Below are 19515 nucleotides of genomic sequence, written 5' to 3' on the forward strand. Positions count from 1 at the left end.
TACAAAAAAATTAAGTGTACACCTGGGTAGAACCCAAATAGAAATCAGTCTCGTTTAGGAGACAGATCACTTTGGAGACTGATCACTTTGGAGATGACATTGAAGGATAAATTGAAAGGAAGCCCATTTTAGGAAAAATGAAACTGAACAAAAATTTAAGTTGTAATTATTGACTGTAATACTCATGGTAGAGAATTTGAAAAATACAGAATAATTGATTCACTATTAACATTTCGTGTTTCCTACTTGGAGATTTTTTTTTGCCAAAGTCGTCCTTATTGGGTGTAGTAATGTTTCTCATGGGCTATATAATTTGATTTAATTCCTTTTTTAAATTTTTATTTTGGTATAAAAGAAGTGTAGCTGGGGTAACATGCTGTGAGGTAGAAACCAAAGGCCCCAAATTCTGATACCTTATGATCTAATGTCTCCTTATAAGCCTGATCATGGCTCCAGTGACTGGTTAATCACTTAATATTCTTTGTGAATAAGCATTGAATTGGACCCCTTGGTCGTAGGATGGTATGGTAGGAAGAGCAATTGGGTTGGGGGATGGATGGAAGGCTCTGAGCTCAATTACTATTCAGTTATTTCAGTTGAGGTGTATCTCTGTATATATTTACTTTTCTTATTTGTAAAACAGGGAGGTTGGTTAGTTCTTTTTAACGGTCCATTTCAGTTTTGCCTTTTCCAAAATGTCATATAAGTGGAATCATACATATGTAGCCTCTGAATCTGGCTTCTTTCACTTAGCATAGTATGTTTCAGATACATATTCATCTGTATTGTGTATATTTTAGTTCAATTTTATTTCTCTCCCTCCTCTTCCCTCCCACAAAACGTTGGGAAATACCAAATATGTTTTTGTAAACACAGGAGGTATAGATTCTTGCTTTTGAGTTAGAGGGGTATAGATTTTGTAAACAGGAGGTATAGATTCTTGCTTTTGAGTTAGAGGAGTGGAAAACGTGGAGGACAGCGGCACTTGAGCTGGGTGCTGAAAGACAGCCGGAAACCTGTGCAGCACTGAGTAGTGTGAGTTATTTATGAAGAGAGTAAACTTTTGCCTAGTCGATGTTTGACTGCTGGCTATGAAGACAGAAATAGAATTTTCTGGGAGACGAAGACCCTCCAATTTTTGAACTTAGTATAAATCCAAACTTCTCTCAGTTGAACCTTCATTCTACCTGGTGCTGTCATTGGGTTCTTATCTAATTTATTCCCTGTCACATTCTTCATTGCATATTTCCAAATATTTTCTATTTCTGTTTTGCCTCTTTTGTTTTCTAAAAATGACTACCCTTTGATTACTGAGAAAATTGTGACTGAGTCCCACCCCCACCCTCCTTAGCACTTTATATTTTTTCTCTTTTTACCCACCTTCTCCTTTTCATATACAAAGAAATATCTTTCTTCTTTTCCATTACTGTAGCCCTCTACTTCTCGTAATTCTGTCTCTTATCATATCTTTCAGGTTCCTGCCCCATCTTTTAACCCACGTGTTGTTCTTACATCTTCACTGTGTCCCTTTCTATAGACTCTTTCAGTCTTTAAGTGTGCTCAGATTTCATCAGCCCAAAACCTTTCCTTCCAGTATATCTATCCTTTTGAATTACCATTCTCTTTTGCTTCTACCTCTAACTGACTTAAAGGAATGAGCCCCATTCACTTCTTTGGCTTCATTACCGTCTGCTTTTCCTTAGTTCTTTGTAATCTGGATGTGTACCTAAAAGTGCACTGTTTTATCATTGTTGATGTTTTTCTTTTACTATTTTATGTAAAAGTAATAGTTGTAAAAACCTGTATGTAAGCATGTATGTTGTATTTAAGCACTCATGTATGTGTCACTCTAGCCATGAACTAGAATGTTACCATTCCTCACAAGGTCACTGTAGGCCCACCCTGATCAGATTCCATTCTTCTACCACAAAGAATGGTAGAATTTACCATCCTAAATTTAGTGTTAATAGTCACATTGCTTTTCTTTCAAAAATTTTTTCCCATCTATGTATTTATCCTCAAATAATAAATTGCTTAGATTTGCCTGTTCTCATGATATAAATCGAATCATACTGTACTATGTCTTTGCTCAACGTTGTTTTTGAGACTCATCCATGTTAGTACATATATCTGTAATTCATTTTCACTGTCTATAATACCCCATTGTATGAATATGTCACAATTTTCATGTCCATTCTATTATTGATGGAACATTTGGATTATGTCTAGTATTACAAATAATATTGCTATAAATAAATTTTATACTTATCTCTTGGTGTGTATATGTGAAAAAGTCTCCAGAGTATTTTCTTACAGTGTAATTGCTGAATTTCTTCTAATGTCCTGCCAGCCAGTTTTCCAAAGCATCTGTATTGGTTTATACTGCATTTATACTGCTACCAACAACAGATGAGAATTTCACAGTCTTGCCACAACTTGATATTAACCAACTTTGTAATGTTAGCCAACTTATTGGGTGTAAAATGGTATCTCATTGCGATTTTAATTTGTATTTTCCTAGTTTCCAAGGAGATTGAGCGTCTTTTCTTGTGTTTATGGGACATCTGTGTTCCCTCCTTTGTGAAATTCCTATTCATTTCTTTTGCCTATTCTTTCTGCTGGGTTGACTTTTTCTTATTGATTCTTAGGAGTTCTTTTTGTATTCTGAATACTAATCTTTCGTTATTTGTATGGATTGTAAATATTTCTTTTTTTCATTCACTTTATGTAGCCCTTTGATGAACAAAGCTTTTAATTTTAAAGTAGTTAAATTTGTACCTTTTCATTTTTTGAGTCTTGGTAAGAAATCCTTCCCTTTCTTAAGATTATAGTGATGCTGTTTTATGTTATCTTCTAAAAATGTTGTAGTTTTGCATTTAACATTTAGGCCTTTAATCCTTCTGAAATTTTATTCCCCCCCCTTTTTTGGTATCGTAATTGGTGTCTAATTTTCTTTTTTCCCAAATGGATACCAGTTACTCATTTGTTGAAAACTCCATCCTTTCCTCACTGATCTGTCATGTTTCATTCTCACCTCTGTCATGTTTGTAGTACCTATGTGTAGCTCTGTTTCTGGACTCTCTGCTCTGGTCTATTTGTTAGATTACTTAGGATAGTCAATATACATAATCAGATCATCTGAGAGGATAGTTTTCTTTCTTTATTCCAATTCAGGTGTTTTCTTGCCTTGTTTTGCTGGATAGGCCTTCCAGTATAAAAGAAGTAGAGGTAGCTGGTACCCTTATCTTGTTCTTAATCTTAAAGGAAGTGTTAGTCCCTAATCCTAGCATTTGGGGAGGCTGAAGCAGGAGGATCACTTGAGGCCAGGAGTTTGAGACCAGCCTGGGCAACATACCAAGATCTCATCTCTACAAAAAATTTTAAAAGTTGGCAAGTCTACTTGGGAGGCTGAAACAGGGGGATTGCTTGAGCCCATGAGTTGGAGGCTGCAATGAGCTGTGATGGTGCTACTGTGCTCCAGCCTGGGGCCTGGGCAACAGAGTAAGGCCCTGTCTCAAAGAAAAAAAGAAAGAAAGAAAGAAAAGTACTCTTAATGTCTCACCATTGAAGTATTATGCTTATTTATTTTTTAATGCATACTCCTATGCCTAGTTGTTTTGTTTTGTTTGTTTTTGAGACAGAGTCTCACTTTATTGCCTTGTGTAGAGTACAGTGCCATCACCATAACTCACTGCTCCCTCAAACTCCTGACTCAATTGATCCTCCTCCCAAGTAGATGGGAGTAGCTGGGACTACAGGCATGCACCACCACACCCAGCCAATTTTTCTGTTTTTTGTATAGACAGGGTCTCACTCTTGCTCAGGCTGGTCTCAAACTCCTGACCTCAAGCAATCCTCTCACCTCAGCCTCCCAGAGTGCTAAGATTACAGACATGAGCCACATGCCCAGCCCAAGAATTTTTATATTAAGTGGATATTAAATTTATCTCAAGATTTTTACACATCCTTTGAGGTGACTATATGATTTTTTCCTTTGATGAATTTGGTGAATCTTATTAATTGATTTTTTTTTAAACCTCAAACCAACCTTGTATTTCTGTAATAAATCCACATTTAGCCATAATATTTTATCTTACTTGATTAGGTTTGCTATTATTATTTAGGATTTTTTCCATATATGTTTATGAATGAAACTGGCTTGTATTTTTTTCCTTTCTCATACTTATCTTTGTCAGGTTATGGAGTCAAGGTTATGCTGTCCTCATAAAATGAGTTAGGAAGTGTTCCCTGGTTTTGTTGTTGTTCTCTGGGAAAATTTGTAAAAGATTGTAGTTATTTCTTTCTTGAATTTTTGGAAGCACTATTGGGAAAATTTGTTAGGATTTTGTATTCTTTTTTAAAAATTTCAATAGATTTAGGATACAAGTGTTTTTTGGTACATGGATGAATTGTATAATGATGAAGGCATGGCTTTTAGTGTACCCATCACCAGAATACATTATACCTGATAGGTAGATTTTTATACTTCACTCCACTCGTATCCCCTCCCTTCTTAGTTTTCAGCGTCTATGACACCATTTTATGACCATGTATACCGCTCATTTAGCTCCCACTTGTTAGTGAGAACATGTGGTATTTGTTTTTCCATTCCTGAGTTACTTCACTTAGAATAATGGTCTCCAGTTCAAGTTGCTGCAAAAGATATTATTTCATCCATTTTTATGGCTGAGTACTGAGTAGTATTCCATGGGGTGGGGGAGCGTGTGTGTGTGTGTGTGTGTGTGTGTGTGTGTGTGTGTGTGTGTACCATATTTTTTTAATCCAGTCATTAGTTGATGGGCATTTAGGTTAATTCCATATCTTTGCCATTGTGAATTACGCTGCAAGAAACATTCGGGTGCAGGTGTCTTTTTTTAATAAAATGACTTCTTTCCCTTTGGGTAGATACCCAGTAGTGGGATTGCTGGATGGAATGGTAGGTCTACTTTTAGCTCTCTGAGGAATCTCCATACTGTTTTCCATAGAGGCTGTACTAGTTTACATTCATTCCCACGAAGAGTTTATAATATAGCATTTCCTTTTCACAGCATTGCATCAACATCTGTTGTTTTTTGACTTTTTAATAATGGCCATTCTCACAGGGGTAAGGTGGTATCGCACTGTGTTTTTAATTTGTAATTTCCCTGATGATTAGTAATGTTGAGGATATTTTCATGTTCGTTGGCCATTTATTTATCTTTTTTGGAAAAATCTGTTCGTATCTTTCACCCACTTTTTGAGGGGGTTATTTGTTACTTTTTCATGCTGATTTATTTGAGTTCTTTATAGATTCTGGATATTAGTCCTTTGTCAGATGTGTAGTTTGTGAGTATTTTCTCCCATTCTGTAGGTTGTCTGTTGATTTCTTTCTTTGTTGTGCAGAAACTTTTTAGTTTAATTAATTCTCATCTATTTATTTTTGTTGTTGCTGTATTTGCTTTTGGGGGTCTTCGTCAAAAATTCTTGTTCAGAAGAGTTTTTACTACATTTTCTTCTAGAATTTTTATGGTTTCAGGTCTTACATTTGAGTCTTTAATTCATCTTGAGTTAATTTTTGTATATAGTGAAAGATAGGGATCCAGTTTCCTTCTTCTGCATGTGGCTGTCCAGTTTTCCCAGCACCATTTATTGAATGGGGCATCCTTTCCCCGGTGTATGTTTTTGTCTGCTTTGTCAAAAATTTCCCCAGTGTATGTTTTTGTCTGCTTTGTCAAAAATCAGCTGGCTGTAGGTATTCTCTTTGGGGGAAGATTTTTTACCTGCTAATTCAGTTTCCTTAAATGCTATGGGACTTTCTATTTTCTATTTCTTCTTGAATCAGTCTTGATAAGTTATATTTTCCAGAGAGTTATCCATTTCTAAATTTTATTGACATGAAGTGGTTCATAGTATCCTCTTAATTTTTTTATCAGCAGCATTTTTTGATTATGCCTTTTTTTATTATACTTAAATTATTTACTCACTCCTTCCCTTATTTTCTTATTCTATGTTACCAGAAGTTTGTAAGTTCTGTGATTCTTTGGAAAAATCCAAGTTGGTGTTTCTGTTGTGTGTTTTTTCTGTTTTGTTAATTACTGATCTTACCTTTATTACTACCTTTCCTCTATTTTCTTTGGATTAATTTCTTTCTCAGTGCTCTGATCCTTATCATCTCTCTACCATTTAGCAGTATTAAACTGCCCTATCCTTGTAGCTTTCTTTCCCCTGGCTCCTGAAACACATTAGTCTGGAAGGTTTTTCCCTACTTTTCTAACTGCTCCTTCTGTCTCTCTTTTGTCTTTACATCTCCTAATGTAGCTGCTCCCTTGTCTTCAACCTGCTTTTTTCTGCATCCATTCTTAATTGATAGGCATTTTGCTCTCCTAATTTCAACGGTCACTTTTCTGTGAGTTATTGGCAGCATCAAGGGACCCAGTCCTTGTAACCTGGCTCTTTATTAACAAGCTATGACATCTTGAACAATTCATGTAAGATTCTTTGGAGCTTTGGATACAAGATCCTCATCTGTGGTTTAGCTCAGTAATACTATTCCAGTGACAACCTTATACAACCTTTAGCTCTAGACTCTGTTCTAAATGCCTTCTGGACCACTTTTTTTTTTTTAGGTGTTTTGTCAGGGTTTCTCAAACTGTATATCTTATATTAATCTTTTTACTTGATTCACCTGCCCCAATGTGCTAATTCCCCCTGTTCCTTATTTTGGTGCGTCTGTTCTCCCAGGCACTAAAACTAAATTTTACTTGCTTTTGGCTCCCAATACCCCTGTCTCCTCATACCCATCTCATACTCAATTCCAACTGTGTTAGGCGTGTGTAACCGTTCCCCCTCTCCTTTCTTTTTAGCCCAGTTTAGGTCTTTTATGTTTTACATGAATAATTTCTGTGTAATGCGTACTAAATTCTACCCTTCATCTTCCAATGGAGCCTCAATTAAAATTATTAAAATTTTCATTATTAAATTATTATTAAATTTTAATTATAAAAATTCAATTATTAAAAGAAGTTACCTGTCTTTGCATCTTAAATCTCTTCTTTGAGTTTTTGTCTAAGAGTGTTATTTTTACCTTACTGACTTTGAATCCTGTTTTATATTCTTTTACAAGATGGGTAGTCAGGTGGAACCACAAGAGGCAACACAAGAGAACCTCAGGAACACAAAGTTTGTTATACTCACAGGTCCTGGAGGCAGGAGGCATGGCATGCCACGCAGGGCCACATGGGGAAGGTGCCACGGCGGTCAGGGGGCAGAAGTCAAGAGGGAGGAGAAGGTTTACGCCACTCCCTTTATTGGGGTTTCTGCGGGAAAGGGAGGGAAGGGCAAGGCAAACGGTGTGGGATCGGCTAGTCTGAGTAATTTTGGAGGGCTTTAGGCTATCAGGGTGGTCTCTAGTTGCCTGGTACCTGGCACTGAGATGATTAAGACAGAAGAATATTGCATCCAAAGTCCGATTGAGGAGGTATAGCTCTGGATTGGTTAGTTTCATGTCAAAGACATACTCCTGGCTGGGGCCTTTGCTATCTCTAAGAATGGAGTAGGCCCGGAAGGGGCAGTGTCTCCCCAGCTGGAAAGGTTTTTTAAGATGTCAAAAGATAAAAAATTTAAAAGCATTTACAGTACAAACACCATACCTTCATTACATGGGTAATGATTTCCTACAACTAATGACAAAATACACAATGTTAAAATAGTGAAACTTCTATGCGTGGTTTATGGGAGTGATTTTAAATTTAATTTATTTAAATTTTACTTTCATGTTTCAAATTACTTGACACACGCATGCATATCTTTTGCAGTTGTCTCAAGGAAACAAATAGCCCTTTGTGGTCATGTGATATACCAAATTATTCTCACTCAAGTGATATATTTGCCAGAAATTAGGATATATAATGGCAGCAGTTAGCACTCTCTTAGAAATACTGCTTTAAGGTTCTAACCTGTACTCTCCTAACTGGTTTGCTCTGATGTGTGCACACATAGGTGTAAGGACAGGGCATTCGAGTGGTAGGAAATAGAAATGTAAGATTATATCCATGGGCTTAGGATGATTCTTACATGTTCCTGTGGTCTGTCATATTTTATTTAGTACAAAGTATTCTGGCTTTTTCTAAATAATAACTGGATGTAGTAATTCAGAAACAGTGTATTATATCCCTTAGAAAATACTGCTGGGTATTAGGGTGGGATATCATTCTATAAATTAATTGTATTCCAACCTCAAATCCCAGCATAAGTGGTAAAAAAGCACTGGCACAACATTTAAAAAAATATAGTCATAGCAGAGCCCTTGCTAATGCGATGTATGCAACAGTGTATACTTTGGGTTTAAAGAAATTAGTACAACTATTTTGTTTTCCTTATGCCTTGTAAAGGGTTGCTTTTGCCATCTGATTATTTGTTAAAATGTTTAAGTTAATAGTAAACCCTTCTTGTTCTTGGCAAAGTCACTAGTGAATTTCTTCTGTGTCGGAGCTAAATACAGAGTAGGGTGAGAATTTAGAAGAGCGTGGAGGCAGCTCTGTGGAACTGTCTCTACCATTAGAAAAGTGCTGATACAAAATAGGTGTCTTGTGAATGCTGGTAACGTTTGAGTTTCTTTCTTTCAATAGTTATAATTATTTTGCTTGCTTTCTAGGCACACAAACCAATGGTCTGGACTTTCAGAAGCAGCCTGTGCCTGTCGGAGGAGCAATCTCAACAGCCCAGGCCCAGGCTTTCCTTGGACATCTCCATCAGGTGAAATGTTCTGCTCCACCATAAGTGAGCGTAAAAGATGGAGGCATAAATTGCTAGGACCTGGGGAAGTTATTTCAGAATGTGAGACTTTTAAAATTATTTAAAGCCTATTGTTAATCACATCTAATTGTATCATTCCAAATGGTTAGTATGGAATCCTATAGTTCAGTTGACTATATAGCATTGACCACCACAGCTGTGTGGAGAAAAGAATTCCTTGTTATAAATGGAATGTGCATAACAACTGAGTTACTGTTTTTATCAGAGTAAGTCTGTGGTGGCTAACTGAAGGCAGTTAATTATCAGAGTCATCCAAAATGATGTAGCCACCATTGCCTGAAACCTGCAGTATTAAGACTCTGACCTCAAAGCTCATATCTCTCCTTTAAAACAGTTCTAGACCATTTTAATTTTTATCAACTACTGAGCCTTTTGCTTGACTGTGAATCCCCCTGGTTTGGGGTTCGAAAAGATCTGCTTCAACTTTATTACTCTTTATGACATGATTTTTTTTTCCTGAGTCCAAAACACACCATGGATTCTATTCATCCATGTTTTAGCTATAATGTAGAGAAGGGGAAAGGGAATACAAAAACAAACATTGGCTACTGAGTAGTTTTGGTATATGGGAGCCTGTTGAAAATGGAAAACAAACAGTGAAAACAGTTGAAAAATGAATTATCAGAGTGTCTCAACCTCTTGGATTATGTTTATAATTATGTATTAGAGCAATACTTTGCACATCTTGGTGGTCTCTACTGCAGTTAAAACCTAGGACTAATTCAGTACTCAAAATATGTTGGTAGTAGCAGTGCTAGCAGTGGTGCATGATGGTAGTAGTAGTGGTGGTGACGAATCAGTGAAAAATCCATGTGGACCTAAAAACTTTCAGGTTATATATTAACCTATTAAGTTATCGGGAACTGAAATAATAGATCTTACTGGCTCAAGTCTTTTTATCAAAATATGTCATCAGTGTACCCGAACTATAAAAGAAGCTCCTTTGCTTGAAAACAGGTGATATTCTAGAAAGGTATTCTACAGCCCATTTATTTGTTCACAAACTCAAAGGGATATCTTGTAGACAGCAATTAGCATCTTCTGTTATGAGTGAGGCCTAGTTGACACACTTCTGCTCAGGCACATAGCTTTGTTTGTATCTTTGAAATAGAGAAACCTCTACATACAACTTCCAGATAAAATATTAAGAGTAATTAATATCTAAAATGAATTTAAGAATATATTTTAAATATATTCTAGAAAAACAAAAATGTTTTCTTGTTGATTTTCTTCTAAGAACGTAGTTAAGCCTCCAACAAGGTTTCCAGTTTCCTAAGAGGAATAGGATTTTTGATGAAGTTTAGTCAATTATGTGGCACCTTTATGTAAGCATCTTTATCTGGCTTAAATATGTGATCGTCCAAATGTATAAAAAAAATTCCTGGAGTTGCATAGATGATACGCAGTCTTCTCCCCATTAGGTCCAAATTCCAAGATGATTGTAACTCTTGAACCAGCTCCAAGGCTTCCAGATCTATCCACTGATTACCAAAATCATAGATCCTTCAGTACCACCCAAACCAAAGGGCTACAAACTAAAGAATTTCATTTGAAACCTTGACACCATTGAATTCCCTATCAAAGCACAACTCCCTGCATAATTGTTCACCATCAGATTAGATACATAATTAACATACAGTGTGACACTTACCTGCTGTCATGGTTAACACCCTGAACCTTTCCTTACCATAATTACACTATACATATGCAAAATCAGTTGTTTTAGATCTGATACCACATTAACTGTGAGTTCCATGAAGATGGGAACCTTTCCTTGTTTACCTGTGTCCCCAGCGTTTACCAAAGAGCCCCCGATGTAAGTGTTCAGTAATCATTTGTGGAATAAATTAATAGATTAATGAATTGTAAAGTATATGGGAATACACAAGAAGAAATAATTAGCTCAATCTGTACAATTTAAGACATTCAGAGGGTGATTTTTGAGCTGAATCTTGAAAGATGTTGGAAACTAGCTAAGTAGAGTGGTAAAGGGATACTCTCATTTTTTTATTTCTAACTTTCTACTGTAAAAACTTAGAAATCTACAAAAGAGTTACAACAGTAGAACAGTATTCATCTGAAAGCCCTTCACCTGGAGTCACCAACTATTACTATTTTACTATATTTGCTTTATCACTGTGTGTGTGTGTGTGTGTGTGTGTGTGTGTGTGTGTGTGTTTTGCTAAATTATTTAAGAGTGTCACATACCTTATAACCATTTACTTCTAAATAGTTCAGCATGTTTTTCCTAAAAACAGTATTCTCGTATAAAACTACAGTACCAACTTCACATTCTAGAAATTTAGCCTTGATATAATATTATTTTGTAATATATGGTCCATACTTAAATATTTCCTGTCCACAATCTGACCTTGCATTTAGTTGTCATGTCTGTTTAGTCTTCTTTAATCCAGAACAATTTCTCAGCCTCTTTGTCTTTTATGATATTGATGTTTTTGAAGCGTAGAGGCCAGTGGTTTTATAGAATGCCCCTCAATTTGGGTTGGATTGTTCCCTCATGATTGGATTCAAGTTGTGTGTTTTTGAAAGGAATACAACAGAAGTGATGTTAAGTCCCTCTCAGTGGATTATATCAGAAGGCATAGGATATTGCCTTGTCCCAGTATTGTGATATTAAGTTTGACCACTTGATTAAGCTAGTGTTTATCAGATTTGTCCACTTTAAAGGTATATTTTTTCCTCCTTGTAATTAATAATCTGTGAGGCACTCCTTTAATAACTTTGCAAATACCCTGTTCCTCAACATGCTTTTATCCAGGAACATAATGGTTTAAATAAAGTCACATAAAAACTTTATCTCCTTCAAATCTTTGTACCTGAAACTCTTTCCTCAGGCTCTTTGGCAGATGACTTCTTAGCCTTCAGGTATAACCTCTTCAGATAGGCCTGTGCTGGTTACACCGTATCTAAAATGTGTTCTTCGTTAATCTCTGAATTTTGTTCTTTGTTTGTTTTTGAGGGTTATCTCCTGGCAGGATTATCCTTTTCTTTTCTCTTCTTTCCTTTTCTTTTTTTTTTTTCTTTCTTTTGTTTCTTTCCTTCCTTTCCTTTCTTTTCCTTTCCTTTCCTGGGGACAGAGTCTCACTCTGTTGCCCTGGCTAGAGTGCAACAGTGTCATCATAGCTCACTGCCACCTCAAACTCCTGGGCTCAAGCCTCCCAAGTAGCTGGGACCACAGGTATGTGCCACCACACCTGGCTAATTTTTTCTAGTTCTAGTAGAGACAGGGTCTCACTCTTGCTCAGGTTGGTCTCTGAACTCCTGACCTCAAGCGATCCTCCTGCCTCAGCCTCCCAGAGTGCTGGGATCAGGCGTGAGCCACCACACAAGGCCACAACACTTACATTTAAATGCAGGACATTTTGATGCTATGTGATATGTCCAAAATGGAACTCCTTATCTTCTCTGTCCCTGTTAATGACACTGCCATCTTCTAGTCTCCCAGATTGGAACCCAAGAGTAATTCATGACTCTTTCTTCATCTATATCTAATCAGTTGCCAGGATCCTTATGTAGTACCTGGTAACACCTTTCATGTTTCCTACTTTTTATTCCCATTGCCACTATTCTAGTTTAGGCTTCTGTTTATTCTAGCATAGTTTATGTTCTCTTTCTGCCTTCTGAGTCTGTCCTTGTTTTCAGGACATTGACCTTTTTGAAGAATACAAACCAATTATTTTGTAGTGTTCTTCAGTTTTAGTTTGGTGTTCAATCATTATTGGATTCAAGTTCTAACAACATAAGCAATGCTATTATGTATTCATCTCAGTGCGTTATAGCAGAAGGCGTGTGTCTCATTCCTAGGCATTCCGTGGTCACTTTTTCACTTGTCTGCCAGATTTTTCCACTATAAAGTCACTATTTTGCCCTTTGAAATTAATAAGTATCTGTGGAGAGAGAGATGAGATTATGTAAATATCCTGTTACTCCTCAAATTTCACCCGTCGTCCAAGGATGACTCTTGCCTGAATCAGTTATTATCATAGTTGCCAAATGATGGTTTTCTAATTCCATGAATATCCTTATTTTAATATAACCATGATTTGAACTTTCTGACTGTGTGAAATATGAGTATTAAATATTATGACAGACTTTCATGTGTAGTTTATAGCAGCGGTCCCCAACCTTTTGCCACCAGGGACCAGTTTCATGGAAGACAATTTTCCCACAGACAGTGGGGGATGATTTCAGGATGATTCAAGCTCATTACATTTATTGTGCAGTCAGACCTCTCTGCTAATGATAATCTGTGTTTGCAGCCGCTCCCCAGCACTAGCATCACCACCTCAGCTCCACCTCAGATCACCAGGCATTAGATCCTCATAAGGAGACGCAACCTAGATCTCTTGCATGTGCAGTTTACTGTAGGGTTCAGGCTCCTAAGAGAATCTAATGCTGTGGCTGATCTGACAGGAGGTGGAGCTTTTGTGGTGATGGGAGCAATGAGGAGAGGCTGTAAATACAGACGAAGCTTTGCTTGCTCACCTGCGGCTCACCTCCTGCAGTGCAGCCTGGTTCCTGACAGGCCATAGACCTCTACCAGGTCCAGGGCCTGGGGGTTGGGGACCACAGGTTTATATCAGGGGTCCCAAACCTATGGTGAGTTGTATAATTATTTCATTATATGTTATAATAATAATAGAAATAAAGTGCACAGTTAATGTAATGCACTTGAATCATCCCAAAACCAACCCCCACCCCCGTCCCCTGCCCTGCCCTGGTCCATGGAAAAATAGTCTTCCATTAAAACAGTCCCTGGTGCCAAAAAGTTTGGGCATGGCTGGTTTATGTGACAGATTCTTTATTTTAGCTAGGAGTTTTAAGTTACAACTATAAATGTTTTAAGGACTTGGCTGTAGGTATGTATATATGTAAGATTTCCACTCTAGTATATAAATAGAAATTTTGAAATTAGAATAAGTATAGATAGTTCTAGATTGTTATAACAATATAAATAATGTATGTAGGTACCTTGTTCTTACATGTTAACACAGTGTGGAAGAGAAATTAAATTTTTAGAATTTGAGCATCCTATGAGTACAAACAGAATGTTATAAACGGAACATCCCATAAAAGTGTGGCATGCCTGATAATGTTCATTTAGTATGAGAAAACAGCTTCAGGAAAGATAACGTCCTTTTTCACTGGGGCTGGCAGGGGATGGGGATGGGGGTGGAGGAACGGAGCTTCTCCACAGAATTTTAACCCCCTAAGCAAACTTCTTTGTATTCTCAGTTCTAACTCAGTGACATACACTTAGTAGAAATTCTTGAAATATTTGTTGGTGACAACCTCTGGTGATGAATGTCAACAGGATTAGACTAGAACTTTCCCTGATTACTTTACTTACAGGTCCAGCTCGCGGGGACAAGTTTACAGGCCGCTGCTCAGTCTTTAAATGTACAGGTAAGTTGGGACATGGGATTTTGGGTCAATTTTCTCTTTATTTTTTCCATATTTTTCTGTTGTCTGTAATAAGCATATAGTTTTGTAATAGGAAGTACTTAAAAGTATTACCTTTTTGAAATTACTGAATCTCATAAAGATCCAAATAATGATAATTATTGCCATGAACCAAAGGTGGACAGGAAAAGTCTACTTTCAAAGTTTTATATGTAAGTTCAGTGAACATGTTACTAAGTTATACAGCTAAAACTCATACCTAACTAAACACAAAGACTAATCTCTTGAATTCCCTTTTGTTTCTAAAGGTCTTTTTATTTATCATTTTTCATGTCTTAGAAAGGCATTATAGTACAGAGGAAAGAACACTGCACTGAGAGACACAAGGGTCTTAGTCGTTTGAATTCTCATTCTGCCACTGAGTCGCTGTGTGACTTGTGACAAATCACTTAACCTCCTGCGGCTCAGTTTTTCTTCTCTGCGTTTAAGTGGGGACATTTATAAGATTGCTAGGGTTCCTCTCTGCTCTAAAATGTTATACTTCTAAGAATTGTAATTAAACCTGTTTATAGACATTGGTGGGTAGTCAAAATTTTAAAACAAAACTTAAATCTGGCAACTTTGCTTCTGTGAACCAGATGGCACAGTATGCAAAGTTCAAATATTAGGTATTACTCCATAACATTTCAGTCAACCTGCTGCCTTCTTTCATTATAGTGTTCAGGTAACTAACAGTCAAGAGGGAAAAACAGTATTCTGGAAGATTGATTTCAGTCTTGCTAATGACTAAAGACCTCAGGTTGAGCATTCTATGAAACTCAGTGGAATATGGAACTAGTAACACATAGAAACAAGGAGAAAAAAGAAAAGGAGATAATATGACCTTCCTTTCTGAGGGAGAAGAGGCAGAAAATTGCCTTGGTTGCCATGGTAAACTTTCATCCCTTAGAGAGATGTTGGCAAACAGGCTGTATCTCCAGTGCAGAATGTTTACAGTCCTGCACTGTAATTATCTCTCAATGACTGGCAGAATTAATCAGAGCTTTTATGTTAATTAGCCTTGCTGCAGTCCCCAAAACAGGTGGTGGGAAATATGCAAATCTATGCAGAATTTTAATACTCTGCATAACCAGTTTTAATTACCATAAAATTTTCTCTTCGTGCCTCTTTCAGGAGTGTATTCTCTTTCTCTCTTGACTGCAGCATTTTCCCTCTAAGCTTGTATGTTACTTGATGGGAGATGCTAGATTCACCATTCTTTAAAATATTAGGTGAAAAGTTCTGTGGGTCAAGTAATCATCTTTAAGATGGTATATGAAGATTCAGACTGACCACCAGGTGTATGTGAAAATGTTGGTATGGAGGGTCTAATACAGAGATGGATTGAAAATGTATTCTTCCCTTTACTCCTTATTTGGGGTTGTGAAAAATTCTGTTGATATGTGGAGGACTGACTAATATTTTTCTTTTTAAAAATTATAATTGCAGCTTTGCTGGCGTTGAAATAAAAAGTCTAAAAACTTAGTATATAAAACTAAGATGATACAAAGATTTCTAAGAAAGGAAAAGAGGGAAACCAGAAAACTTAGGACAGAAAAAGTCTTATGTATTAAATGATTCTTCAATTATGGGGTTATAAGTACAATTCTTTTAATCAACTATTTGAAATCTTTTACTTCTGCCCCACCCACCTCAGTCCAAATCTAATGAAGAATCGGGGGATTCCCAGCAGCCAAGTCAGCCTTCTCAGCAGCCTTCAGTGCAGGCAGCCATTCCCCAGACCCAGCTTATGCTGGCTGGAGGGCAGATAACCGGGGTAAGTTTTCCCTGAGAGAATTGTAATAAACTTTCTCTGTGTCAAAACTGCCATTGGCCGATATCTGGTTAGAACTGTTCACCGTAGCTGGCAGTAACATGGCTATGCCTGGCACGATTGTGTCTTCAAGGAGCTTTCTATACTGCAGGCAGCTCTGAAAAAGGAATTATCTTTGTCATAAGTTCTCTGGATATCTTTTGTTACAATTGCAGATGCTCTTGATAAACTAAGTACTTTTTAAAATCCACATTTCAGGTGTTGTTTGCAATAGAATCACTATTGTATAGTGGAGACCATTACATTGATGGAATAAATGGCCGTTGTCAGTTTGGCATTATGGCATCACTGCAAGGTCAAAGTTAAAGAATGGATTAGCACTTACAAAAGAAAAACATTTTCTTTAAGTTACTACAATGTAATGTTCTCAAGTAAAACATGTCTCGTGCCTGACTCTGCAGCTTACCCTGTGGGCTAATTACTTCATTTCCCTGTACCTCAGTTTTCCTTCTGTTAAATGGAGATACTAATAATACCTATTTCACAGAACTGTTGTAAAGATTAGAAATAATATATGTAAAGCTCAAAGAATAGTGCTTGGTATGTGGCGTTCAATAAATGTCATTTATTTTTACGCTTAATCCTAGCCAAAAGACGAGAAGCGATAAATGTCATTTATTTTTATTGTTTATGAATTGGTCTGTGTGAATATATTAAGCTTTTAACTATTCAGCTGCCTTTGCTCTTAGACACCATTTAGAATATTTTTCCAATGTTGAAAATTTGTGTTTTAGGTTATCTTAGGGGGGTGGTTAGGGGAATTATGAGGAAGAATTTTCAATTCACATCACATCAACCCCCAGAATTTTGTAGCTGCTTCATTTCCGTTAAGTGTGTTTTGGCAGGGGAATGGCCCTTTAAGAACTGTTGGAAAATTATTTACAAAAATCCCATCAGGAGAGATTAATATATGTATATATATATATTATAATAAAAATATAAATATATATACTGTATATACATTATAATAAAAATATAAATATATATACTGTATATACATACATATCTCTTTATGGGTATTGAGTTTTTGAATGGTTTGATTTCAAGTCATATGTTTCTAATGCACAAGTTGTGTTGGACCCTTTTAGAAGGAGGGTTGTGCCACTAAGAGACCATATATGTACTTCAGAATAGTACATGGTTGCTTCTCAGTTGATCAGAACATATCACCAAAAGGAAAGTAGAGCACACTTACTAGTATGATTTAGGCGTGTTTCAGATAAGTTGCATTATGAAAGCAAGTTTAAAGCTGGTCTTGTTTTTGGTGACTAGAGTCTACAATACAATAAGAAGGGGCACTTGGGATTCCAGGTTCCTTTGGCTGGAGCTTCTATTAAACTGGGGCATTAGGATTCATTTGCATATAAAGAGAGCGGCTGTCACCACCTGTTTCGTAGAGATAATATGTTGGAAAGGGGATGTAAAGTTGCAGAGACTCAATGCTTTCAATAACAGAAAAGATTGTGTTGGGGAGGGGCCTGTAGGGAGACTTGGAGAAGAAACAAATGGAGCTCATATTCTCTAGTCATATCTTAGCACATAATGGAAATGATGGAATATGGCAGGGATTCGTGCTAATGGGAAGCAGCTGGGCCTTATCAGTTCTTCCCTCGGTCGTACCCAGCATCCTTGTTCTTCATTCATCTGACTAATCACTTGCTGTTTTGCTGGGTGTAAATTTCTTTTCATATCCTGTCAGCATTGATTCTTTTTTTTCTTGCTTACTAGTTAATTACTTTTTTTGCCTGAACCCTAGGGCCCTGGACAAGCTTGAATGATTGTTTAAATCCAGAGCAAGGACCACCATTTTAATTTAAATGTTCTGCCAGTAGTGGTAATGTCGCTGATGAACGTTGTAGCCGCATGCTGACCACACGAAGTTGGGTAGCCAGGGACTAATGCCACTTGAGTTACCTATTTCAAAGCAGCTAGCTTGCATTAGGGGCCCTTCTGCTGCCACCTTCCCATTTTGTGTTCTGATTCCGTCTAGCTGGCCCTGACGCCCGCCCAGCAGCAGCTGCTGCTCCAGCAGGCGCAGGCGCAGGCGCAGCTGCTGGCGGCCGCGGTGCAGCAACACTCGGCCGCGGGGCAGCACGGCGCCGCCGGGGCCTCCATCTCGGCCTCCGCCGCCACGCCCATGACGCAGGTCCCGCTGTCGCAGCCCATACAGATCGCACAGGTGAGCGGCGCGGGCGCGGGAGCGGGGCAGCAGGTGGGAATAAAGTGGCAGATTTTATTTGACACTAAATTACTTTCCAGTTGTTAATACGGGCCCTTGACGGCCTGAGGAGCTGTAAATCAGTGCGGTAAGTGGTGCCCTTCCTTACCACTAAGTTAGAAATAAGCCATTTGTGTGCTTATTTGAGTTGATATTACAAACGCATAGCTGATTATTTGAATAAGTGACTGTTTATATTAAGTGACAATTCTTGAATAATTAGCTGGCATATTTCAGAAGCAGGGGATTACTGTATTTATTTTAATTAGCTAATTATAGCAGGCATGGGTTCTTTCATGTGCTCTGCAGTGAATATTGCCACCCATGTGTGAGAAAGACAGCAAGTCATCTCTTTGCTACAGAGTGATTAGCATTATGCAGAGCTGTATTAGAATGTAGTTTGGTTTTGATTTTCACATTTTAGGGCAAAGTATCCAGAGATAATAAAAGTTCATTTGAGAGGCATAGACATTAGAGTACCAAGGAGGAAAATAAGTGAAATCCTTTTATCATAAGAAGAGGAAAAAGGTAAAGAAAGATATAAGTAGTCATATCAGTAATCTACATGAAGAGTTATTATGAGTTTAGTACTAGACACCTATCTTTATCCCCCCAGAAAAGACTCAAAAATGGACTTAAATTGTAGCAAGAGTTAAGGAAGAACTAATTACATGTCAGACTAATTTTTTATTACTGTTATATACAGTCTTTATCAAGATAATGATTTGATTTTGACCACGTTCTTCAGCACCAAATACTTTTAGTGCCTAAGTTTTGAGACCCTATGTTGACATTAGTCTGAATAAGATAATATACATGAAAGCACTTTGAAAATTATAAAACACTAAGCCAATATAAGGTACTGTTGTTATGTTATGGAGCAGAATTTTATATGGATAGCTATTTTTCTTTTTAAAAAAATTGAACACTGATTTCTCAGTTGTTAGACAAGCTGGTCTCAAATTCATAATCATTATAGGGCTTTTAATTTATTGATGGAAATTCAGACATGGCATTCTCAATTGTTTCTAAACAAGAAAAATCAAATATTTTAAAAACTCTTTTCTCACTTGATTTTTAAAACCCATATTGGTTTATATATGTTAAAAAACAGAACTATGACCATTTGTTCTGAGGGAATTTTAAAGAACTATTGAAAATGAGGCTTAGCATAAGCCATGACACAATATATGTCATTGCACAAAAA

General features: G+C 37.1%; 1 protein-coding gene across 5 annotated transcripts in view; it reads left to right on the top strand.

Moving 5' to 3' along the window:
• The window catches only part of POU2F1 (POU class 2 homeobox 1), a 166782-nt gene that overhangs the window by 110944 nt on the left and 36323 nt on the right, over positions 1 to 19515 (top strand). For all 5 annotated transcript variants that reach the window (XM_045546619.1, XM_045546624.1, XM_045546620.1 and 2 more), the window contains exons 3-6: positions 8633 to 8733; positions 14167 to 14220; positions 15914 to 16033; positions 18081 to 18269. In XM_045546619.1, coding sequence (XP_045402575.1) covers positions 8633 to 8733; positions 14167 to 14220; positions 15914 to 16033; positions 18081 to 18269 — 464 coding nt within the window. The remainder of the gene's footprint in view (positions 1 to 8632; positions 8734 to 14166; positions 14221 to 15913; positions 16034 to 18080; positions 18270 to 19515) is intronic.

The sequence above is a fragment of the Lemur catta genome, chromosome 3, assembly GCF_020740605.2.
Source record: "Lemur catta isolate mLemCat1 chromosome 3, mLemCat1.pri, whole genome shotgun sequence".
NCBI lineage: Eukaryota > Metazoa > Chordata > Mammalia > Primates > Lemuridae > Lemur > Lemur catta.